We start from the raw sequence: 24650 nt of genomic DNA on the forward strand, positions 1-24650 counted from the left end.
CTCCTGCACCCTCCCCAGGCCTCACTGCACTATTGTTTGTGTCCATGGTTATGCATATATGCTGTATATTCTTTGGTTAATCTCTTAATCTCTCTCCCCCGCTCCCTCACCTCATTCTGAGAATTGTCAGTCTGTTGCATGCTTCCATGTCTCTGGATCTATTTTGTTTGTAAGTTTATTTTGTTCATTAGATTCCACATATAAGTGAGATTATGTGCTATTCGTCTTTCTCTGTGTGGCTTATTACACTTTAGCACAATACTCTCCAGGTCCCTCCATGTTGTCTCAAAGTTAAGAGATCTTTCTGTTTTGCAGCTGAGTGGTATTCCCTGCATGCCCCACACTGGGGATCGAGCCCACAACCCGGGCATATGCCCTGACCAGGAATCAAACCATGACCTCCTGCTTCATAGGTCAATGCTCAACCACTGAACCATACCTGCCAGGCAACCACAGCTTTTTTATCCACTCATCTACTGATGGGCACTTGGGCTGTTTCCAGATCTTAGCTGTTATAAATAATGCTCCTATGAACATAGGGGTATGTATATTCTTTCTGATTGGTGTTTCAGACTTCATAGGTTATATTCCTAGAAGTGGGATCACTGGGTCAAATGGCAGTTCTATTTTTAATTTTTTGAGGAAACTCCACACCTTTCCATAGTGGTTGTACCAGTCTGAATTCCCACCAAGATGGTGGTAGAGTGGTGGTAACTACACTCATCTCCTTCTAGGACCAAACTGGAATTACAACTAAATTATACAACAATCATCCTAAATAACCAACTGACGACTACCTGAAGAGAAGGCTTATAATCAAGGGTTTACAGAAGAAGCCACATCAAAACTGACAGGAACAGTGGAGACACAAAAAGGGCTGGCCCCACTTCCACAGGTGGCAGCTAAGATTCCAGAGGATATATAAGCTGTGGGGGTTCCCCCTGAGAAGTGAGGGGTCTCAACCACAAGCCAGGCTCCACATGCCCAGAGCACCAGGGCGAGGTAGAGGTGCCCACATAACCTCTAGCTATGAAAAGCAGCAGGGAGAGACAGGAGTCTGCTAGAGACACAGGTGTCCTCTTATAGGGCCAATGCACAAATTTTGTTCACAAGCACTCACCCTCAGCTCAAAGGGAGGGAGAGAGGATAAGACTAGAGTCATGTGAGGAGAGTCTGGGGTTTTTGGCTCTAGGGAGAGACCTGAGGGGAGAGTGCCAGGATCCCTATGCTTAGTCATTCTCCCATACTTCAAACACTATCTTTTTGGGGTGGAGCAGTCCCCTTTCTGTGGCATCAGCTTGAGGGAAAGCAATATCCCCACCCTCTGGACTCCCTCTCACCCCACCCTGTGGAGCTTAAGCCCTGCTGAGGAGTCAGCTTCCTTGGGCAGGGTGTAGAGGCCAGGGGGTGTCAGTGACTGAATGTGTGGCTGTGACTGAGTTACTGCAGGGGCCATTTCCCCCACTTTCCTGTGAACCTGACTGGTGCTTTTTCCTCATGGGAAATGTTCTAGAACCACCCTCTAGTCTTCTAGTAGACCCACCCTCTGGGCTTAGGAGGCCTCAGCTGCCTGACTCCTAGTGGCTCTGCTGTGCTGAGATTGGCACAAAATCTGGACAGACTACATTATGTGGCTCTGGGGCAAGTACCACAACTCCCACCTTCCCCAAAGCCTGACTGGCACCTCCCACTCATGGGAGATCCACTATCCCCATCCTCTGACTCCTGGCAGCCCCACACTGCTGAGATCCTTCTCCTCCTGGTAGAATCTGGGACAGAGTTGTGTGGCTCTAGGACAGGGTCATTATTTCCTCACACACCTGACTGGAGCAGAGCCTTTTCTTCACCTGGCCAAATCTTGAATTTGATAAACTCTATTGGCCTCACCCTGATGACTCCCTGTGAGCCTGCCCCAATGCAAAGATATGCAAGTACCCAATGGGTGGCAGCTAGAATTGTATACTTGGGTACATTTGCTGAATGGCCTCAGATCCAGCACTGACACCAAGTTTAACATCAATCCATCTGGTGAACACCACTTGCCCCTATCTGGTGACTCACTGAGAACCTACATCATGCAACTTGACACCACCATATGCTTTTTCAGTGACTGAGCCTAAAAGACAGTTGGCAAGTAGAGACAGGTGGAGGCAGATCTCAGGGTGCCTTGGGAATTTTGCTAACCTGCCCTTGGGCCCAGAGCTGATAAAAGCTTGCATTGGTGCACAGGTTGGTTCTTCCTACATACTAGTACATCTAGGCCAAGCAGAGGCAGACACAAACTGTGGATCACTTGTAGCTTCAAACAGGTTACCCAGGGCCAGTCATAGGCAGTGTCTGATGTTGGCCTGCACCAGAGTCCGTCCCAAGAAGCCCACAACCAACACACCCAATGGCCAACTTCAGACAATATCAGAGGAGGATCCAATAAGCTTCACAGGTGGCATAATCAAAGGGAGATCTCAGTAGGCACCAAACCCCACTGAGGTGAATTCTGTTTTGTGGGGTCAGCACCTACACATCAGTTCACACACTGTGGTTGGGGTTGAGCCTCACAGTCAGCCAGCTTGGGGGTCAATCCCACCCACGAATTGGCCAATAGCAATCAAGATTCAGTTACAACAGAAGGGTCCACATAGTTTACTCAAGAGACATTCCTGGAGCACTCAGCTCATGTGATCAAGAAGACTGCATCACTGGACTCCACAGGAGACCTACATAAGGACACCCCTGAAAGATGGGGAGTCACAGCAGATCTATCTCATACATAGAAACAAACACAAAGAAGTAGCAAAATGGGGAGACAAAGAAATAGGCCCCAAATGAAAGAACAGGATAAACCTCCAGAAAAAGAGTGAAATGAAATGGAGGCAAGCAACTTACCAGTTATAGAGTTAAAAAGTTCAACCACAAAGAAAAAGGACATCCTATATAATAAAAGGCTAATATGAAAATTGTCCCCTCGGGAGTTCGACTGCTCACTATGACGTGTGCTGACCACCCTGGGGCAGTGCAGAACGAAGGAAGGCCCCAGCTGGCAGCTGGCAGCTGGCAGCCGGGTGAAGGAAGGCCCTGGCTGGCAGCGGAAGACCCCAATCAGCCCTGATTGCTGGCCAGGCCTAGGGATCCTACCCATGCATGTATTTTGTGCACTGGGCCTCTAGTTGAAACCATAAAAAGGGATCAATCAGAGATGAAGAATAGAATTCTGAAATGAGAATATACTGCAAGGAATAAAAAGCAGAGGATTAAATCAGTGATTTGGAAGACAAGGTAGAAAAAGATACCCAATCAGAACAGCAAAAAGAAAAAAGAATTCTAAAAAATGAAGATAGCCCTGACCGGTTTGGCTCAGTGGATAGAGCGTCAGCCTGTGGACTGAAGGGTCCCAGGTACAATTCCGGTCAAGGGCATGTACCTTGGTTGCAAGCACATCCCCAGTAGGAGGTGTGCAGGAGGCAGCTGATCGATGTTTCTCATCGATGTTTCTAACTATCCCTCTCCCTTCCTCTCTGTAAAAAATCAATAAAATATATTTAAAAAAATAAAAAATGAAGATAGTTTAAGGGACCTTTGGGACAACATGAAGTGTAACAGCATCCACATCATAGAGGTACAAGAAGGAGAAGAGAGAGAGCAAGGGATCAAAACCTATTTGAAGAAATAATGATCAAAAACTTCCCTAATCTGATGAAGGAAAAAGACACACATGTCCAGGAAGTGGAGAGAGTCCCAAATAAGATGAACCCAAAGAGACCTACACCAAGACAAATCATACTTAAAATGGCAAATGTTAAAGACAAAGATAATCTTAAAAGCTGCAAGAGAAAGACAATTATCTACAAGGGAACTCCCATAAGACTGTCAGCTGATCTTTTGTCAAAAATAGCTTAGGCTAGAAGGGATTGGAATGAAATATTCAAAATGATAAAAAGCAAGGACCTAAAACCAAAATGAATTTACACAGCCAGGCTATCATTTAAAATTGAAGGAGAAATAAAGAGCTTCCCAACAAGGAAAAGCTAAAGGGTTAGTTAGTTACCACCAAAGCAGTATTACAAGAAATGTTAAAGGGCCTGCTTGGAGAAGGAGGAGGAGGAAGATGAAGAGGAGAAGGAATAGGAGGAGGAGAAAAATAGAGAAATCTAGTTAAAAGAATAAATGCGTACCTATCAATAATCACTTTAAATGTAAATGGTTTACATGCTCCAATTAAATGACATAGAGTAACTGAATGGATAAAAAAAAACAACAAGACCTGTATATATGCTGTCTACAAGAGACCCACCTCAGAACGAAAGATACACACAGACTAAAGTAAAGGGATGGAAAAGATATTTCATGCAAATGGAAAGGAAAAAAAGATGGGATAGCAATATATATATTTGACAAAATAGACTTTAAAACAAAAGCCATATAGTGAGAGACAAAGAAGGACACTACATAATGATAAAGGGAGCAATCAAACAAGAGGATATAACCCTTGTAAACATTTATGCACCCAAAGGAGCACCTGAATATGTAAAGCAAATCTTGATGGACATAAAAGGAGAGATGGACAGTAATACAGTTGTAGTGGGGGATTTTAACACCCCATTGACATCAATGGATGGATCTTCCAGGCAGAAAATCAGCAAGGAAATAGTTGCCTTAAATCTGATGGATTTAAGTGATATATTCAGAGCAGCAGAATATACATTCTTTTCAAGTGCACATGGAATATTTTCTAGAATAGACCACATGTTAGGACACAAAACGAGTCTCAAATTAAGAAGATTGAAATCATATCAAGCATCTCTCTAACCTTAATGATATGAATCTAGAAATCAACCAAAGGAAAAAAACACTGAGGAAACACACAAAGTCATGGAGACTAAATAACATGTTACTCAACAATGAATGGGTTAACAGTGAGATCAAGGAAGAAATCAGAAGATACCTTGAAACAAATGGTAATGATAATACAACAATCCTAAATCAGTGGGATACAATGAAAGCAGTCCTAAGAGGGAAATTCATAGAATTACAGATCTACCTCAGGAAACAAGAAAAGTCTCAAATAAACAATCTGACTTTACACTTAAAGGATCTAGAAAAAGAACAACAAACAAAGCCCACAGTGAGTAGCAGGAAGGAAATAATAAAAATCAGAGTAGAAATAAGTAAAATAGAGTCAAAACAAACCAATAACAAAGACCAATGAAACCAAGATCTGTTTTTTTAAAAAGATAAGCAAGATTGACAAACTTTTAATGAGACTCATCGAGAAAAAAGAGCACCCAGACAAATAAAAGCAGAATGAAAGAGGAGAAGTACCAACTGATACTAAAGAGATGCTAAGGGTCTTAAGAAAATATTATGAACAACTATATGCCAACAAATTGGACAACCTTTTTTAAAAATATATTTTATTGATTTTTTTAAAGAGAGGAAGAGAGAGGGATAGAGAGTCAGAAACATCGATGAGAGAGAAACATTGATCAGTTGCCTCCTGCACACCCCCTTTTGGGGATGTGCCTGCAAACCAAGGTACATGCCGTTGACCGGAATTGAACCTGGGACCCTTCAGTCCGCAGGCCAATGCTCTATCCACTGAGCCAAACCGGTTAGGACAAATTGGACAATCTTGACAAAATGGATAAATTCCTAGAAACATACAGTCTTCCACAGCTGAATCAGGAAGAATCAGAGAATCTGAATAGACAGATTACAACTAGTGAAATTGAATCAGTAATTTAAAAACTAAAAAAATTTTTGAACTGGACTACTTCACAGGCAAATTTTATCAAACACAGGAAAAAAGATCTAACACCTATCCTTCTCAAACTATCCCAAAAAGAGGAGGGAAGGCCCCCAAGCTGATTTTACAAGTCAACATTATCCTAATTCCAAAACCAGTAAAGATACTACAAAGAAAGAAAATTATGGGCCAATATCCCTGTTGAACAAAGATGCTAAAATCCTTAACAAAACATTAACAAACAATCCAGTAATACATTAAAAAGATCATACATTATGATTAAGTGGGATTTATTCCAGAGATGCAACATTGGTGCAATATCTGCAAATCAATAAACTTGATACACCACATAAACAGAATGAAGGTTCAAAACCTCATGATCATATCAATAGATGCAGAAAAAGCACTTGATAAAATCCAGCACTGATTTATGATAAAAATCCTCAGAAAAGTGGTAATAGAGGGAACATACCTCAACATAATAAAAGCCATATATGACAAGCTCACAGATAATATTATACTCAATGGGCAAAAACTACAAGTGTTTCCCTTAAAATCAGGAACAACACAGGGATGTTCATTTTCACCATTCTTATTCAACATAGTACTAAAAGTCCTAGCCACAGCAATCAAAGAAGAAGGAGAAATAAAAGGCATCCAAACAGGAAAGGAAGAAGTAAAACTGTCATTATTTGCAGATGACATGATACTGTATATAAAGAACCCTCAAGTTTCCACCAAAAAACTACTAGATCTGATAAATGAATTCAGTAAAGTAGCAAGATACAAAATATCCAGAAGTCAGTTGCATTTTTATACACCAATAATGTATTATCAGAAATTGAAACTTAAAAAAGAGTCCCATTCACAATTGCTTCAAAAAGAATAAAATACCTAGGAATAAATTTAACCAAGGATATAAAAGACCTGTTCTTGAAAAATTATAAGACACAGCAAAAAGAAATTGAAGAAGAGTCAAATAAGTGGAAGTATCTACTGTGTTCATGGGTAGGAAGAATTAACATCATTAAAATGTTCATAATACCCAAAGCAATCTATACATTCAATACAACACCTATCAAGATACCAATGATATATTTCACAGAACTAAAATGAATATTTCAAAAATAAGACCCCAAATAGCATCAACAATCTTAAGAAAGAAAAACAAAGTTGGATTCATCACACTACCTGGTATCAAACTGTACTATAAGGCCATAGTAATTAAAACAGCATGGTACTGGTATAAAAACAGACATATAGACCAATGGAACAGAATAGAGACCAGGAAGAAACCGCATTATATGTTCTCAATATACTGAAACCCCAATATTCTTCCCCCCAATATTCTGAAAAGACACATAAACATTATGAATAAAACTAGAGTCCCAATGCACCAAGATTCGTCCAAGAACAGGCCTTCCTTCCCCTGGCTGCTGGCACCCGGGGACCCAGGCCTTCGCTCTGGCCACAGCCTTCCTCCTTTGCTCTGGCCCGGAGCTGCCTTCCACCTTTGCACAATGCCCAGAGGCCCAGAGCGGCCCGGCCTGGCCACCACCATCTTTGTCACATCAATTTGCAAATTTCCTCCTTATTGGCTGTGGGCGCCGCCATCTTTGTTGTGAATTGATGGTCAATTTGCATATTCCATCTTTATTAGATAGGATTACTTTTATTGATATTTTTAATATAACTGAAAAAATGATCAAAATATGTGTTAAGATCAAATATTAGAAATATTCTAATTTTTAAAAGGTGTTTTTGAGTTACAAGAGAAAAATGATTCCTAATCAAAAACGGTTTTTTTTCATTTTTATTTTCTCCACCAAAATAATGCTTTTAAAAAGAGTTTTGCTTTTATTATCATTAATAGCTGTTTTTGATGATTTCTGAAATACTCATGCTGCAAGTATGTATTTCTACTCTTGTTTTCTTATAATGCATTAAAAATCTGAAAATAGCACCATATTAAAACAATTCCATGATACTAGGCAATCTTCACTGTTCCTAAAGTCTGTTGTAGGTGTTTAAATTCTTGATAATGTCAGTTAATTAGTTGTGCTAACTCTTAAAAATATTAAATAGGTATTTACGACATTTAATAACAGAATAACTAAAGGATGACAATTATGTGGCTAACATTCTTATAGTTATTCTTTTTGAGAGTTAATGGCACAGCCTGTTAACATTAACACGTTTGTGTTTTAGTTTATTTAGTTTCTATGTATAGAGGTTTTAGATATATTTCTATACATATATTTATACCTCTATTCAAAGCATAATATAACAACATAATGATGCTTGCATTCACTATACATGAAAATATTAGAAGTTTCATCTAACTTGAAAAATTATTTCAGCATCGTAGTAGTTGAAAGAAGACACACACACACAAAATAAGCCAGAAGACAAAAGCACAAATCAGGGATCTTGCCATAATCAACTTCCAACGTTATATCCTCAATTCAGGACACATTCTACACTCTTCACTTTAGCTACGTTTTTTTCTAAAATTGTAAATCATGTACAAGTATCAGCCTGAGGCACTATATAAATAATTGAAAATAAAATTTAATTTATTCTACTTCTAAAACAGGAAAGTATATCAATACGTTTAATAAAAGTTTCCCCAAAATCTAGAAAACAAGTCTTCTGATTGACTTCCAGATAATTAAAAACATTAAGCCATTCAGTCATCTCAAGGTATCCTATTCTATGAGTTATATGTGTTATCCAGGTTAATTTTCAAGTTTTTGTAATTGCACACCTGAAACTTTGCCACTAACTCTAAATTACCCTTTTTTGTTATTGGAGGACAGGAAGTTTGACATGTACAGTGCACTGACTGAGATAGACTACAATATTAAATTATCATTATATGAGACCTATATATTATATTTTTACTTGCATGTATTGTGTTTGTATATATAGTGTGTATATATGAAATTCACAATGCACAATGGTGACAATTTAAAGATGATTTTATTGTTAATAAGGGCTTAATACCTAAAACCGAATAGAGTCCTTCACAAGATAAATTAACCAGGGAAATATGCCAATTTTGACTTCATTTCCATCCTATTGAATGGCTGCATTCATTCTCTTTAAATTTAAAGCTCTTCATTCTACTGTCCCTCAACACCCTATATAGAATTACAGCTTGCTTTTCACCTATCTTTTAACAGTTTAACATAGATGGCTGGAACAAGTCCATTGTTCCAATTGTATGTAGCTTAAAAAGCTCTGCAGTATTTTACTCTTTTCATTGTATCTGGCTTCCTTGAGTGCTCTGCTCACTGCATTTTACTTGTACTCTCTCTGTTTTCTAAATCCATTTATGCCTATTCTTTCTGAGACACTTGTTTGTCTGGGAGCTCAAATTGACTTCTCCCCATTCTATTTCCTTAACTAAAAATGCACCATTAAGGTTGATTGAACTCTTTTAAAGCACTTCATAAAAAATGAAAGGCCATAAGAAAGTAGGCTACCATTGTTTGTAAATACCTGTTTTTGGCCAAATTGATAGTAATAAGAAATAATTGGAAACTTTAAAATGTTATTGATATATTTTTACAGATTAGTCTTTTTTTGTTGTTCTTGAGAAACATACTTGTAAAACATTCAGGGGAAAGGCGGGTTGAGGAGTGGCATTATGTTATAATTAAAGATGGAACAAATAGAGCCAAACTACTAAAATTACCTGAAACATTTTCTAAAAAAATATAATGTTTTACTATAAGCATGATATACAGATCTATACCTTTTAAACCACATGACCTTATTTTTTTCTATGTAAGATATAGATACTGTTATTTTAAAATAAATATAACCATAAATGGTTTATATAACCATAAACCATAATTGGTTTACAAAAATAGTTAAGGTAATCACTAACCTTTTCTGTTATTTGTAATGTTTAATAATGGAACTCTGCTGGTATAAAAGATTTTTAAACAAATTGGAAGTTAATTAGAATTATAATATTAAAAACCATATGTAAATGTAGAATATTATTTGTAAAAGTATTGCCCATTAATTTTTATTTTAATGTTTGATCAAAATGTCATTAATTTAAATAAGTTACCAAACTATATTATCCCAATGGACTTTTATTCAGAGCATATAGAAATACATTTATTTTTAATGATACAATATAAGGAAAAGTCTATTCTAATTTTTAAATTAGCATTTCAGAATCACAGGTATTTTATATGGAAAATAATGATGTTAATGAATTGGCTTTTTGTTTTACCTAAAAGAGCATATAGTTAAGGTAAGGCCTAATAAATAGAACATAAATGGTAAATAATTTTATTTCAGGTAATTAACAGTTTCAAAGCTACTTCTTTCTAAGTTCCTTTGAATGTAGCATTTTCGGGTTATAGCATTTCATGTTTTTGCCAAAAAGTCTTTCATTTTATTTTAATTAGAAGGAAAAAATAATTATCAAAACAAAATTTTAAAATAAAAATGTACAAATTAGATCTGGGAAATGTCTTTTGAGTAGTCTACAAAACAATTTTATTCACAAATGAAAAAAGGAGTAAGAATAGAATAGTATAATTCATATATTTATAAGATTTAAAAATTGTAGAAATTATATATTACTAATAAAATAACTGTGCTTCTGGCTGTCAGCAAATTAAAATTGCAATTCGGTATAGGTTTTCTTTAAAAATATTTCAATAATGGAGAAAAGTGCACCGAGGAACAGGGAAGGTAATTAAGCACTACAGCATGAGTAACAATAAGATCTAATATTTTAAAACATTAAACACTTCTCATAATGTATGATACTTATGAATAAGCAGTGAAATGCCATGTTACTTAAATATAAGGATTACTTTAAAACTAATCATGGGTGCCTGCAAGCACACACAAAAATCTGTTCACAACCATAGTTGATTTTGTATCAATAGTCAGAGAAATCCAGAACTATAAAAATAGAAGTAAATAAAGTTCTTATTGAACAATTAATTATAGTCCTTCTTCATATATTAAAATCAGAAGATTACTCTGGCATCATCTATATTCAATTTATTATAGTAAGCTCCTAATCTATAGTTAAAGTGCCCTAATTTTTTAGCTTTCCATGTTGTTTATGGAATTGTCCTTGAATTTAGAACAAGTCAAATAATCATGTATATGACTGCATGCAAAACAAATCTATCAAAATATTTACTGGGAATAAAATACTAATTTTGCTGTAGAAATTTTCCCTAAATACACCAGAAGAAAGTGAATAGTTTACAGTAGTTACATACACTAGGGCTCTACAACAGCTGCTTAATGGCACATTAGTTAAAATCAAATGTCAATTTACTTGTGGTAACTGAAATTCAGTCAATTTAGAGTTGAAAAAAATCTAGGATTTGGTGTGATATCTGCTTTTTTCCTTTTAAAGCCAATCCTATATAATAAAAGGCTAATATGCAAATTGTTCCCTCAACTGGGAGTTCAGGAGTTCAGCCAACTGCCCTCAGCCCCTCCCTCTGGCTGGCCCCACCCCCGATCTGCCTCCCCACCCCGATTAGGGGTGGAGCCGGCTGGACCCCACCTGTGCACGAATTCGTCCACCTGGCCTCTTGTTTATCTATAAATAGAGACATTTCATATCTACTTCATATGGTTGTTATTGGGATAAACCATGTTAAAACATGGGCTAGTGGTTTGTAGATTTAAAGCACTACCTGTCTGTTTTGTTGCAATGAGTTGTGAAGTGTGTTACAAATAATTTATACTATAACTTAAAATTTTAGTCTGGGACTTACTTAAACAATTTAGAGCAAATCTAAAGTCACTCCTACAAAAGCATCCCTCATATTCAAGTACATTTTCATTGGTTTTATTGAATAAGAAAGGGTGAAGTTATAGCTATTGTTTTATGAACTACACATAACCAATGGCTAAACCGATCTAGGCATTCCCAGAGGAGTATGTTGTATATTATGTCAGTATCATCTGCCATCAGAATGACTGTGCTAAATTATGTTAGTAGTCACTCCTTATAAATTATTTTATATAAATATTTATATTAGTAAATTATTCCACATAAATTATTTATGGTATATTTATATTAAAATATTTCTAAGGTTGGGTTTGTGTCTGTTTTCTGTACCTAGCAATACTTAAATACATGTTTATTATTATGCTTAGTATGACTATCAAATTATATATTTCAAATTATTTTATCTTCAAGGAGAAATTCAGATGTGTTTTAAAATTTATGAAATAAGATATCTCAAAATTTAATAATGTGTACATAAGAATGAAATTATAGATCTGAAATATATTATAAATTAATAGGAAAAGTAGTTTAAAAAATGTCAAATGTTAAGTGGATGCTGGATAATGAGTTGTTTTTTTCCTGCTTTATACTTTTCTATTCTTGTAAAATTTTCTCCAGTGAAAACCTGTTACATTTTTTTGTCTCACCCAGATTTTTATTTTAAAAAATACATCTTATTATAAAAGTAAAATATATTTGGCATTTCATTTATACATTATCATGAAAGAAAAAAAAGGCAGATGATGCCCAGTGAGTAACAAATAGTGAACAGCAGACCCTTATCACTACACAGTAATGTAGGCAGCTGAAAAAACTAAAGGGCAACAAAGACATCTTCTGGACATCTTAAGAACTGCACAGTTGTTTTTTAAACAAAGGATCTTATTTCCACCTAAGAATAATAGTTTTTTAAAAACCACACATTAAGAAGTGTAAAATCAATTTGTATTAGGTTTGAAATTTTAAATATTACATGATTTAATTACAAACATACAGCCTTTAAAGAAGAAAAGATACAAAGTTGCATACACATTGAAATTCGTTTCCAAAATATCTTTAAAACTATTTCCAGATAAATTAAAAAATACAAATATTTTAGTAAAGTTAATTTATTTTCATGTAAAGAACATAAAATAGTATGAAAACTATATGCAATGTTGAACCAATACTTGAAAAATTTAAAGAGAATAGGTCTGAATCATGGAGCTCATTTATATTAAAATCTGATTGATAATTTAGTCATTAATTAATTTGAAGAACTGTGTTTAACAAACAAGCACATTGAACATCATATTTGATTTGTGATATGTGCTAGTACTATGCAATGTGATATTTTAGAAAAATTCTTTCCAGTGAAATATAATTATTAAGGGTCCAAATTTTAAATGTCTATTCAGTTTGAACATATGTTCTTTTTAGCCTAAAACTGTTTGCAAAATTATAACACTATAGGCAATTAACAAATTTTGTATATGAAATAGCACTCAGTTATTCTTAGAGCATGAATGACTGGTTGAACTCACAATTAGCCACCTTCAGGAAGCACTAGCTATTAATGTCCAGGATTGCCTCTAAACAATTCTTAGAACAAACCCAGTTTGAGGATTTTTTTTTCCCAAGTATAGTCCTAAAAAAGCTAATCTGTGATTCAATTAGTTAAACTCAACTTGCTTTAGTAATAATTGTATCTGGTAAGAACTGTATGCTTTAGTTTAAGGTAACTCCAAATGAACAGATATTTTACAAATGAAACTATGCTTATTTCCTAAAATTACTTTTCTTAGTATCTTCATATGATAGGCCACAATGAGATTTTATAACTAAAGGTTTCCAATACCAGGACTAAATATTTGAGCCTTTGGACTTTTATGTCACTTGTATCTTTTTAAATTGTTGTATGATATAATAGTTAATAATTTTTTCTAATATAGAAATTTAAATGAATAATTAAGATAACCATAAAGAAAGTTTAAGAGAGAGCCAGTGTGGCTCGGTGGTTGAACATCGACCCATGAACCAGGAGGCGATGGTTTGATTCCCTGTCAGGGCACATGCCCAGGGTGTGGGCTGGATCCCAATAGGAGGTGTGCAGGAGGCAGCTGAGCCATGATTCTCTCTCACTGATGTTTCTATTTCTCTCTCCCTCTCCCTTCCTCTCTGAAATCAATAAAAAAATATTTTTCAAAAGTTAGTAAGTGAAATTCACTAAGGGTGACAAAGATTACCTTCATATGAAACTGAAGTGCTTTAGTAACATAAGTAACATAATTATCTTTTTTCCCCCCCACTGACATTGTCTGCTAGTTTTTGCACAACTACTAAACAGAAAGAGGTTTCTTGGTGTATGTTCATTTCTCTTTAGGTAGTGCCATTCTATTTGATCTTGGGAAGTGTCTGTCAGGAATTCTGTCAGAAATAAAATATTTGAGTCAAATAATGGTGACAATTTCTTAATGAATCAGCTAACTTAAGATAATTCTGCAGTAAATAATTTCTGTATTTTATATGTGTAAAGTTCAAAAAGATACAAAAGGGAAAATGATCCTAATTTTTGGCTATTTAAAAATTGGGTTATCCTGAGGACTCAATGGGACATAACTGATTACAGCAGGGAAGTCAGTACAGCAAGAGCTAGGCCTAAGCTAGATCTGCTGCTGAGTAGGTCCCTCTAATAGATGACCTAGAGCTTCTCTACCAAGAGGCTGGTAGACAGGCAACTATTGGAAATCAAGGCGAACAGGTTTTGAGAAGCAGAGTGAGTTCTTAATGAGACGTAGCAGGCTCTTAAGCATTGAGCTGGCCTCTAGGGCTAGAGTCCAGAAGGGAGGAAGGGCAAATAGGAACTATAAGGAGAGATTTGAAGAATTTACAAAATTCTCAGTCTTTGTGATTTCAGAGAATTGAAATTATTGTTTAAAACATAAGTCAACTGCTTTGCATATTCAGTGAGTAGAAGTGACTTGGGAGAGAATACAATTAAAAGTAATTCCCATGTAATTATTTCAATTTTCCCTCACATAAGTACTAGGTGAGCACTCTTCTACCTTGATAGCCATTCTAACTAAGCCTTTTTGAATTATGATGCAAATATACTGGACTTCAGCAAAGATTTGGTGAATGTGGAAGAAGTCTATGCTATGTGATAATTTTTCTCAGTTCTCAGAATGAATATGCAATAATATATAACAATATTTCCTATTTTTATACACGACTTGCAGATTTAAGGAAGTTTTTTTTAATGATGAGAAATTATATTAAAGCACAGAATAGCTTTACCTTCCCTCATCTTGGTTGCTTTGGTACATTTGTGCAGTTGGAGATGCCATATTCTGATGTGATAAAAGAGACGGAGAGAGATTTATTCCTCTGAGTTGCCGAAAAGCTATTTCTGCATGGATGCTCCGAGGATTATTTGTCAGAATTCCTGCATTCTTGTTTTTTTTGTCTGAAATTAGGAGTTATGAAACAATAGATACATTAAGTAATAAAATAAATGATAAAAATTTGTCCTTCAGCTGAATGTATGTGACACATATTTCATAAAATGAATTAAGATTTTTAATAAATATAGAATTGGAATATATTTTTAGCACTTAATACTGCTAATTCTCGGAGCTAGTGAATCGATTTGATCCTTTCTAGCTTTTTTTAAGTTGAATTTATTGGGGTTACACTGGTCAATAAAATATATAGGTTACAAGTGTACAGTTCTACAGTACATCATCTTCACATTGCATTATGTGATCACCATCCCAAGTCTAGTCTCCTTCCATCACCATTCATCCCATTTATCCTCTTCAATCTGCCCTCTCTAGGTAATTTTTAAGAATATAAATATCCAGAGTTGTGTACTATAATAGGTGCATAGATAAAGTGACCATAATTCTCAAAATAAAAACTGACAAAGCATCCTATATAATAAAAGGCTAATATGCAAATAGACCAAATGGTGGAACAACTGGACAACCGAACAACCAAACAACTGGTCACTATGACGTGCACTGACCACCAGGGGGGCGTACGTGGAACATGGCGGGTGTTGGCCATGGTGGGATGGTGGAGCAGGTGAGCGGGGACACCTTACCAAGGCGGGGCACCAGTTGCTGTCATCGGGGCGAGCCTCTGGTGGTTACTGAAAATTCTTTGCTTGCACCTGCTGCCAGCACTGGCCCTGTTGGCACCCACAGCTGGTGCTGGAGCTGCCACTTGTACCCACTGCCAGCACCTGGCACTGATCCCAATCGCTCGGTGCCATCAGTGGGTTTGAGCAGCGGCTGCCAGCCCTGATTGCCCCTGAGGGCTTCTCCATCTCCCCCTGCTCCTGAGGGGCTTCAGGGCAGCAGCCACCGCTCACACCCACTGATGGCGCTGGCCCCAATTGCTCCGCGCCGTCAGCAGGTATGAGTGGGGCTGGTGCTGTCAGTGTGTGGGAGTGGCGGCAGTGGGAGTGGGGCTGTCAGCAGAGAGGGCACTGGGGGCCATGGCAGGAGGGGCCAGGCAGGGGCGTGGAGGATGGGCTGTGCCAACCGCAGCCTCGCAGCCCACAGTTCCTTTCAAAGTGCCCAAATTCATGCACTGGGATCCTAGTAGAATATAAGAAAGAAATCACAGGATCTTTCCAGAAAATCCTAAAAAATAGTTTCACAACAAATTTTGAAGAAAGATATCTGAGAAGGAAGTTATGGAGATGAATCCAGGGTTGAACTAATGCCATATATATTGACTAGAGGCCCAGTGCATGAAATCCATGCACTCAAGGGGGTTGAGGGGGGGGAGTCCTCCAGCCCAGCCTGTGCTCTCTCGCAGTCAGACATCCCTAGCACTGCCGCGGAGGCGGGAGAGACTCCTGCCACTGCCACTGTGCTTGCCAGCCATGAGCCTGGCACTCCCCCTGTGGGAGCACACTGACCACCAGGGGGCAGCTCCTGTGTTGAGCGTCTTCCCTCTGGTGGTCAGTGCACATCATAGGGACGGGTCATTCCGCCATTCGGTCGATTTGCATATTAGCCTTTTATTATATAGGATAACTTTCCTGAAGATGGTATTATCTTGTTAAGGAGCCTAGTAATTTGGTACATCCAGTTTTACAGATAGCTCTATTTACTGGATAAAAGCACAAACATTCTGATTATGATTAAAACCTTGAAACCATAAGTATGTAGAAGTATGAAAAATAAATTAAAAATAATATCTTAACAGAGTAAATTATGTTGGGTTTCTTTTAACTGAGTTTTCTTTAAAAATAATCACATAGAACAATCTTATTCTTACCAGGTTCTTAGATCTTTTTATAGTTATAGTGATGTTCAGTTTTATTGTCCAACAGTGGCCTGAGCAATGTGGGATATTAAAAGCAATGGAAGAGATGAGCCCCTCAGAGAAGGAGCAGCTAATCCCACTTTCACCAAATGGTTGCCAGTGAAGATCTGGAATTAGGGGAAAGGTCTGACCTAAGCCTGAATTTAAATGTACATAATAGAATGAACCATTTCCTTGCCCTGTCCTTGTAGCATACTTTCTTCTTTAGAGCTCTACCTCTTAAAATTCTACACTAGTATTGTCTCCATGAATATTTGGTTTATGGTTTCAAGGATAAAGTCTGATCTTTTCTTTCTAAGATATCTTTCAAACCACACGAGTCCTATTCTCAATATTTTTAAACCTCTATTTTCAACTTTTAGCAGGATGACTAATGAACTGGTTTTAGTTGTCATTTGCTATAAAATATATGAAATGAAATAAAAACTTTGAAAAGAAATGTCAGGAAATAATTGAGCAAGTATCACAATGTTCGAATTGCAAGCAAATGTTTAGTTACAGCATATTAATAGTTGAGCAGAACCAAAAAATACTACAGACTTCTTTGAAATCAGAATGGCCAGATGAAACATGCAATTTTAAAATGTAAATTTAAAACATGCAATTTTAAGTAGTAATTGAAATTAGACAGAGTTTTGTTTCAAATGAAGTGGGTTTTGTTATTTGTTTGTTTGTTGAATATTCACTTTGAAACTCTGTCAAAATACCTTCAACTTCAGGAGTTAAAGTGAAGTCAGATCCCAAGTAATGGCTAAATCCACCAGGCAGAATTATATTTGTTATCTTTATGGGAGAAGCTTTCACTTGGCCAAATGGTCCACCATCCATAGGAGCGTTGGCAACAGGAATAAACTATGTAATAAAATAAAAACAATTAAGAACCCTCACCTCCAAAACTCAAGTCAATAGGTTTAGTTCTACCACAAGCCCCACTTGATAATAAACATTTTTTAGGTTATGACTTATATACTTTTCTGAACTCAGAGTTAGTAAGAGGAAAAATCTGTTAAGCAGTCTTTGGGTCTTTAACTTCCCACAGAACACTATGTTCTGTCTTTTCAGATGCATTGTCTTCATCACTAGAATCCAATGTGATGGCACCGACCCCTTTCCAAAAGATCTTCATAAGGAAAATGTAGAATTAAGAAAATAAAAATTAAGCCTTTCCCCTTTGTAATGTTTGTTCTTTTTATCTGAACAGAAACTTCTGGACAGTAGAAGTTAAATCTTCTGCATCTTCATATCCTCACAATATCTCATCAGAAGCCTTGCAGTGAATTAGTTTTTCAAAAACAAACAAATAAAATGAGGACTAAGAAAAGCATCTTATAACAACCACTTGTAATGATCGTGCTCACTCTCTAAATAGTGTTTACCTTTTAAGTTAGTTGAGGATTAAGAGGCTTTTGAAAGAATTTTGGAATCCTATATAATAAAGAGGTAATATGCAAATTGACCCTCACACCCTCACAAAGATGGCTGCCTACAAGCAGCCCTGCAGTGGGGTTAGTGAGGGATGACCAAACGACTGAACAAGCAGGATGTGTGGGGTGACCAGGCCTGTAAGGGGGTTAGTGAGGGATGACCAAACGACTGAACAGCAGGCTGCATGGGGCAACCAGGCCAGTGGGGAGGGGGTGCAGTTGGGGGCAACCAGGCTGGCGGGGGGGCATTTGGGGGCGATTAGGCTGGCAGGAGGGGCAGTGAGGGGTGACCAGGCCAGCAGAAGGGGGAAGATGGGGTGACCAGGCTGGGGGGGGGCAGTTAGGAGTGACTAGGCCAGCAGGGAGGGGGCAGTTGGAGGTAATCTGGCCAGCAGCAGGGGGCAGTTAGGGGTGACCAGACCAGCAGGGAGGTGGCAGTTAGGGGTGATCAGGCTGACACACAGAGGCAGTGAGGGGCGATCAGGCCATTGGCGGGGGGTAGTTAGGGGCAATCAGGCAGGCAGGCAGGCAGGTGAGCAATTAGGAGCCAGCAGTCCAGGATTGTGAGAGGGATGTCCGACTGCTGGTTTAGGCTTGAACCAGCAATCGGACATCCCCCAAGGGGTCCCAGATTGGAGAGGGTGCAGGCTGGGCTGAGGGGACCCCACCCCCCATGCACGAATTTCATGCACCGGGCCTCTAGTCAGTAAATAGAAGAGGGAGACTCTTGGTTTCCCTAGAAATTTGTGCTTGCTGTGTCTTCATTAAGACTGATCCTGTTTATACTTTTTAAAATGTGAATTCTGAATATATAACAATTTATTTAGAGACATAGGCTTTTGCATTTGTATAAAATAACCGATTTCCTTCATATTTCAGTGAGTGTTGTTAAGAATGCAGCTTTGTAATGAACACTAAGACATCAGGGCTTTTACTAAAGCTGGCAAGTCCCAAATTCCCTAAACTAATTCTTTTTTGGGGCTCTCTCCCATTACTCATCTAGAATGTTGTCAAATTTTCTTCTGAAACCAAAGCACCAAAAATGTGTTGGTTTAAAGGACAATTTTAGATTTCATTTATTTCTTCTTTATTTGCTGTTAAAAAAGAAAGAACAGCAGCAACTTCAACAAAGAAAAAATATAAAGATAACTGATAAACTTCAAAAGTATTCTTTCTCCTAAACAGCTAAAAGAAATAATGGCTTAATTTTGTTCTAGCCATGAAAATAAAAAAAAATTATTGAATCTTAAAATAGGTTTCCCTAGAATAAAGACATCAAATATCCCATTTATATTACTGACCATGTGTTGATAAATTTTAAAAAAATAAATGTTTACTTATAGAATAAGTTGACATATATAAGAACTTAATTTTTATATATGGCTCTGATTCAAATGACAAGAATAGGTATCTAGAATCACTCAAGACAACATCATAGCATAGTAATGGGAAAATGAGTTCACTATTTGAGAAACAGAAAAGAATAGGCAACAAGCAAACCCTCTAGTGAAATAATCATCATTGACTAAAATTTGAGTTTATGTAATTTTTCTGCTATATTAAGTCAATTAATATATATGGAAATTAATGATCTTTAAAGTTACACCAAGTGATATTATTATACGTAATTTAGTGAATTTATATGTAATTATATGTAATTTTTCAAATTCAGTCAATATTACCTTGAAATAGAGTTTATAAATTTTAATGTGACGATTTTTATAGGTCTCTCACTGGAGCCCTCCACATACATGGTGTGGTAGGCAGAAAATCCATTCCCCCCAAAAATGTCCACACCCTAATCTCCGAAACCTGTGACTACATTACCTTACAGGGTAAAAGGGACTTTTCAGGCATAATTAAATTAAGGATTTTGAAATGGGTAGATTATCTTGGTTTATCTAGGTAGGCCCAATCCTATCTAATAAAGAGGGAATATGCTAATTGACCCTCACTCTGGCACAAAGATGGTTGCACCCACAGCTGAGGCCAAGTTCCCATAAGGAGCTTTAATGAGCAATCAGCAGGGACCTCAGGCCACGCCCCCCCCCACCCAGTGGGGCTTGACAGGTGATCTCAGGCCGCATCCCCCACCTGGCGGGGCTTGACAGGGGACCTCAAGGCACGCCCCCCGCCTGGGTCTGGGCTGGGGGACCTCAGGCCACGCCCCCATCCTGGTGCTGGGCCAGGGGACCTGAGCCTACGTCCCCTGCCACCGGGGCTTGACAAGGGTGGAACTGGCCAGGTCTGGATCTAGCCCAATGGGGGCCAGGCCAGCTGGGTCTGGGTCTCACGCGATTTTAAGGCGCATGTGGGTGGGTGGGGACTTGACTCTGGGTCCCATTGTGCGCCCCAGACTCTGACAGGAGGAAGGTTTTCATATACATTTTACTAATTTTCTTTCATCTCTGACACTTCTATTATAGAGAAAGGGCAAATAGCAATATTAAATTATTTCCTCTAATTAATCCCCTTTTAATGTGCTCGAATTTCATGCACCGGGCCACTAGTACAATTATAAGATTGTATTTGGTCCTTATAAGAGGGAGGCAGGAGGGTCAGAGTGAAAGAAGATGTAATTTAATGATGGAATCAGAGGTCAAAGTGATGCCATTGTTGGAAGTGGGCCATGAGACTCTAGAACAGGGGTGGGCAAACTTTTTGACTCGAGGGCCACAATGGGTTCTTAAACTGGACCGGAGGGCCGGAACAAAAGCATGGATGGAGTGTTTGTGTGAACTAATATAAATTCAAAGTAAAGGAGCGGAGGGGAGAGCAAGAGAACTGGATAGAACAGCCGGATCCGGCCCGCGGGCCGTAGTTTGCCCAAGGCTGCTCTAGAAGTTTGAAAAGACAAAGAACAAATTCTCTCCTAGAGCTTCTAGAAAAAATGCAGCCCTGCCAATACTTTTGATTTTAGCTCAGTAAGACTGAATTTTTGGACTTTTGACCTTCAGAACTGTAAGATAAAAAGATTGAGTTGTTTCAAGTCACTAAATCTAAGGTAATTTGTTATAGCAAGAATAGGAAACCAAAGTTTTACACTCCTGCAAGCAAATAGTGACTTGCTCCAAAAATATGAAATAGAGAAAGGGAAAGGATGCTTAAATCACTGAACTAAATTTTATTTGATTATTTGTTGTCCTTTGAAAGACTGGAACTTGTGACAGTAATTTCAGTAGATAACATTAGATCGTTCTCTTTCTTAGATATATCATACAGATTAGTAATTAAGATTTTTTTTTCACAAAACATAGTTTTTAGAAAAAATTTTGGAGGTATAACCCACAAAGGAACCAGTTTCCTTGGCCTAATCTAGGTAATCTTTATTAACATTGTACACCTTAAGTCTCACAGGCCTCCATAGCTACTTTGACCTATAATAGAATCTTCTTGGTTAATTAAAAAAAGTCAGGGTTAATAAAAATATCAGGGAATAATTAAGAATTATACATATAATTCATATTTCTCTTTAAAAATTTTAAAGCATAAAATACATGCACTCAACAATGTTTTGATGAAGGTCCAAGGTCTTCTCTATAAGGTAGAGTCCCTTGATTGGTATTTTATCTGATTGCTCTTGGATAAATCACATGTAAGGTTTTGCCTACAATGTCTAATTTTGGTTTCTTAAAGTAGCAAGAATTTAAAGACATCTGGAGAAAATTTGAAAACAAGAATCTGTCTAGATTTAAAAAAGAGTTTTCCCACATATTTTGTCCGAATCTATCATTTTCTCTCATTTTTTGCATTTTCTCCTCCCAACCTAATTTGACATTGTGTGTGTGTGTGTGTGTGTGTGTGTGTGTGTGAGTTTTATTGACCTTCCAAAGTATCCTGTTTGGTTTTCATAGAAACAGAGAAATAATAATTTAAAATTTGCATTTATAGTGTATCTGCTTATTTAAAATAAGAGAACATTAAATTTTGAAAACACACATAGCCAACTCTTGAAAAATCTGTGAATCTATTACTGAAAGCTGAAATGGACTAGAGAGGAGTATAGCACATTCAGTGTGCTCTGAGATTTAGTTTGTTTTACAGAGGGAATGGAGAGAGTCAGGTATTCTAAGTAAAAGCATCTATAGTAAGTCATATCTCTTTCCTCAACATAACTTTTAGAAGTAATCTTCGTTTGCTAAGGTCTATGCTCTCTGGCTTTCACTTACATTAAAGGTTCACTTACCTTCTCACTACCCCTCTCCCACCAACAATACTAACCAGTTCAGGTCTTCATAATCTCCTTCTTGGATTATTTTAAAAGCCTTTAAACTGGTTTCCCTGTCTCTAGCCTGTTCTTCCTAAATCCTTGCAAAGGCATTGCTTTAATCATGCTGAGATATATATATATATATCTCATAGCTTTTCTGTGTTAAATTTAGTCTTTGGAGGGTGGTCAATGATAGAATTTCCTTATGATATGCTTTAGTGGCTTCTCTAATTTCTTTCCTACCATTTTTAGAAAGAATACCTTTTTAGGGTTCATGGGTAAAGGCCCAATTATTTTGCCAATATACAGAAAAAGAGATACACATCTCTCTTGTTAGATGAACTACAGTCCAGAGAGTTGTGGTTAGAATTCCTTCCTGCCCTTCCTACCTGCTAAGTGGAAGGAGTTTTGCTAGTTCTGTTTATAAAAGTGACTAGAGGCCTGGTGCATGAAATTTGTGCACTGTGTGTGTGTGTGGGGGGGGGGGGGGGTCCCTCAGCCAAGCCTGTGCCCTCTCGCAGTCTGGGACCCCTTGCTCCTTACCGCCCACCTGAAGTGGAGGCAGGAGAAGCTCCCACCACCACCGCTGCACTCGCCAGCCGTAAGCCCAGCTTCTGGCTGAGTGGCGCTTCCCTTGTGGGAGTGCACTGACCACTAGGGGGAAGCTCCTGCATTGAGTGTCTGCCCCCTGGTGGTCAGTGCGTGTCGCAGCACCTGGTCATTCCACCAGTCGTTCTGACATTCGGTCTATTTGCATATTAGGGTTTTATTATATAGGATATGTTGTAGTTTCTTACCTTAGAGCATTATCAGACATATTGAGAAAGAGGCACACATTTTAAATAATTAGCTTTATGTCAAAGTATGTTATTAGAAAAAGGAGCTCCCCTGGCTTGTGAGTGTGTGTTGTGTGTGTGTGTGTTTAGTGCTCTATTCACCAGATCAAGCCTTTGATAGTAATCACTAAAAAGATACTAAATAATCTACAAAAACATCATGGCCTAGGTTTAAATATTTAAGTAAAAATGCACAAGATAGAATGTTCATTTACTAATAATATATGTATTTTAAAAGAAAAATTATAAATAATATAATTATTACCGAATTTTTCTTTGCTTGTAGTTCAGAGAAGTGAAATTCAGCTTTTGCCCTATCATCTGAATTCACAGGAATTCCATCTAACATCTGTAAGTTAGGTAGTCGAAATATGAGCACATGGCGATGTACCATTTTTCTAGAAATCTGATTAAAGATAAAAATAATTTATTTCTTAAGAAAACCTTTTATTTCAAATGTTAACTTTTATAGAGAAGGAAGTTTAGCATTGACAACAAAGAGGTAGATGATACAAATATGAGCTCCCTTTTTGAAAGATTTCTCAATTCCCTGTTATGCTAAATGAAAGTAAGAACTTTTCTTTATTCTAACCAAGGCTACTATTTGGAGGTTTAGTCTCTTTTTTAGAGTACATCTATAATAATAAAAGTGTAATATGCTAATTGGACTAGACAGCTGAACAACCTTCCAGACGTCCTTCCAAATGAAGCCGGGGCTGTGAGAGCTGAGCCCCTTGCACGAATTTTGTGCATCGCGCCTCTAGTATATAATATTGTTCATTAATTCCAGGCAATCCCACCTCAGGAATAGGATCCTATATAATAAAAAGGTAATATGCAAATTGACCCTCACACCATCACAAGATGGCTGCCTATGACCAGGCCGGCAGGGAGGGTTAGTGAGGGAACGACCAAACGATTGAACAAGCAGACTGCATGGGGCGACCAGGCCAGCAGGGGGGTTAGTGAGGGACTACCAAATGACTGAACAAGCAGGCTGCATGGGGCAACCAGGCCGGCAGGGGGGTTAGTGAGGGACGACCAAATGACTGAACAAGCAGGATGAGTGGGGCGACTAGGCCAGCAGGGGGGTTAGTGAGGAACAACCAAATGACTGAGCAGAAGGCTGCATGGGGCAACCAGGCTGGCGAGGGGGCCATGAGGGGCAACCAGGCCAGTGGGGGGGTTAGTGAGGGACAACCAAATGGCTGAACAGCAGGCTGTGTGGGGCGACTTGGCCAGCGAGGGGGCCGTGAGGGGCGACCAGGCTGGCAAGGGGGGGCAGTAAGAGGCGACCAGGCCGGCAGGAGGGGAAGTTAGGGACGACCAGGCC

At 37.9% G+C, this 24650-nt stretch overlaps 1 protein-coding gene across 1 annotated transcript in view; it reads right to left on the minus strand.

Moving 5' to 3' along the window:
* Positions 1 to 14800: 14800 nt before the first annotated feature.
* The window catches only part of LRRC9 (leucine rich repeat containing 9), a gene marked incomplete at both ends in the record, with an annotated part of 92755 nt that continues 82905 nt past the window's right edge, over positions 14801 to 24650 (minus strand). The window contains 3 exons of the mRNA XM_080677506.1: positions 14801 to 14973; positions 17555 to 17699; positions 23583 to 23723. Coding sequence (XP_080533632.1) covers positions 14801 to 14973; positions 17555 to 17699; positions 23583 to 23723 — 459 coding nt within the window. The remainder of the gene's footprint in view (positions 14974 to 17554; positions 17700 to 23582; positions 23724 to 24650) is intronic.

This window comes from Plecotus auritus (genome assembly GCF_963455305.1).
Source record: "Plecotus auritus genome assembly, chromosome: 1".
NCBI lineage: Eukaryota > Metazoa > Chordata > Mammalia > Chiroptera > Vespertilionidae > Plecotus > Plecotus auritus.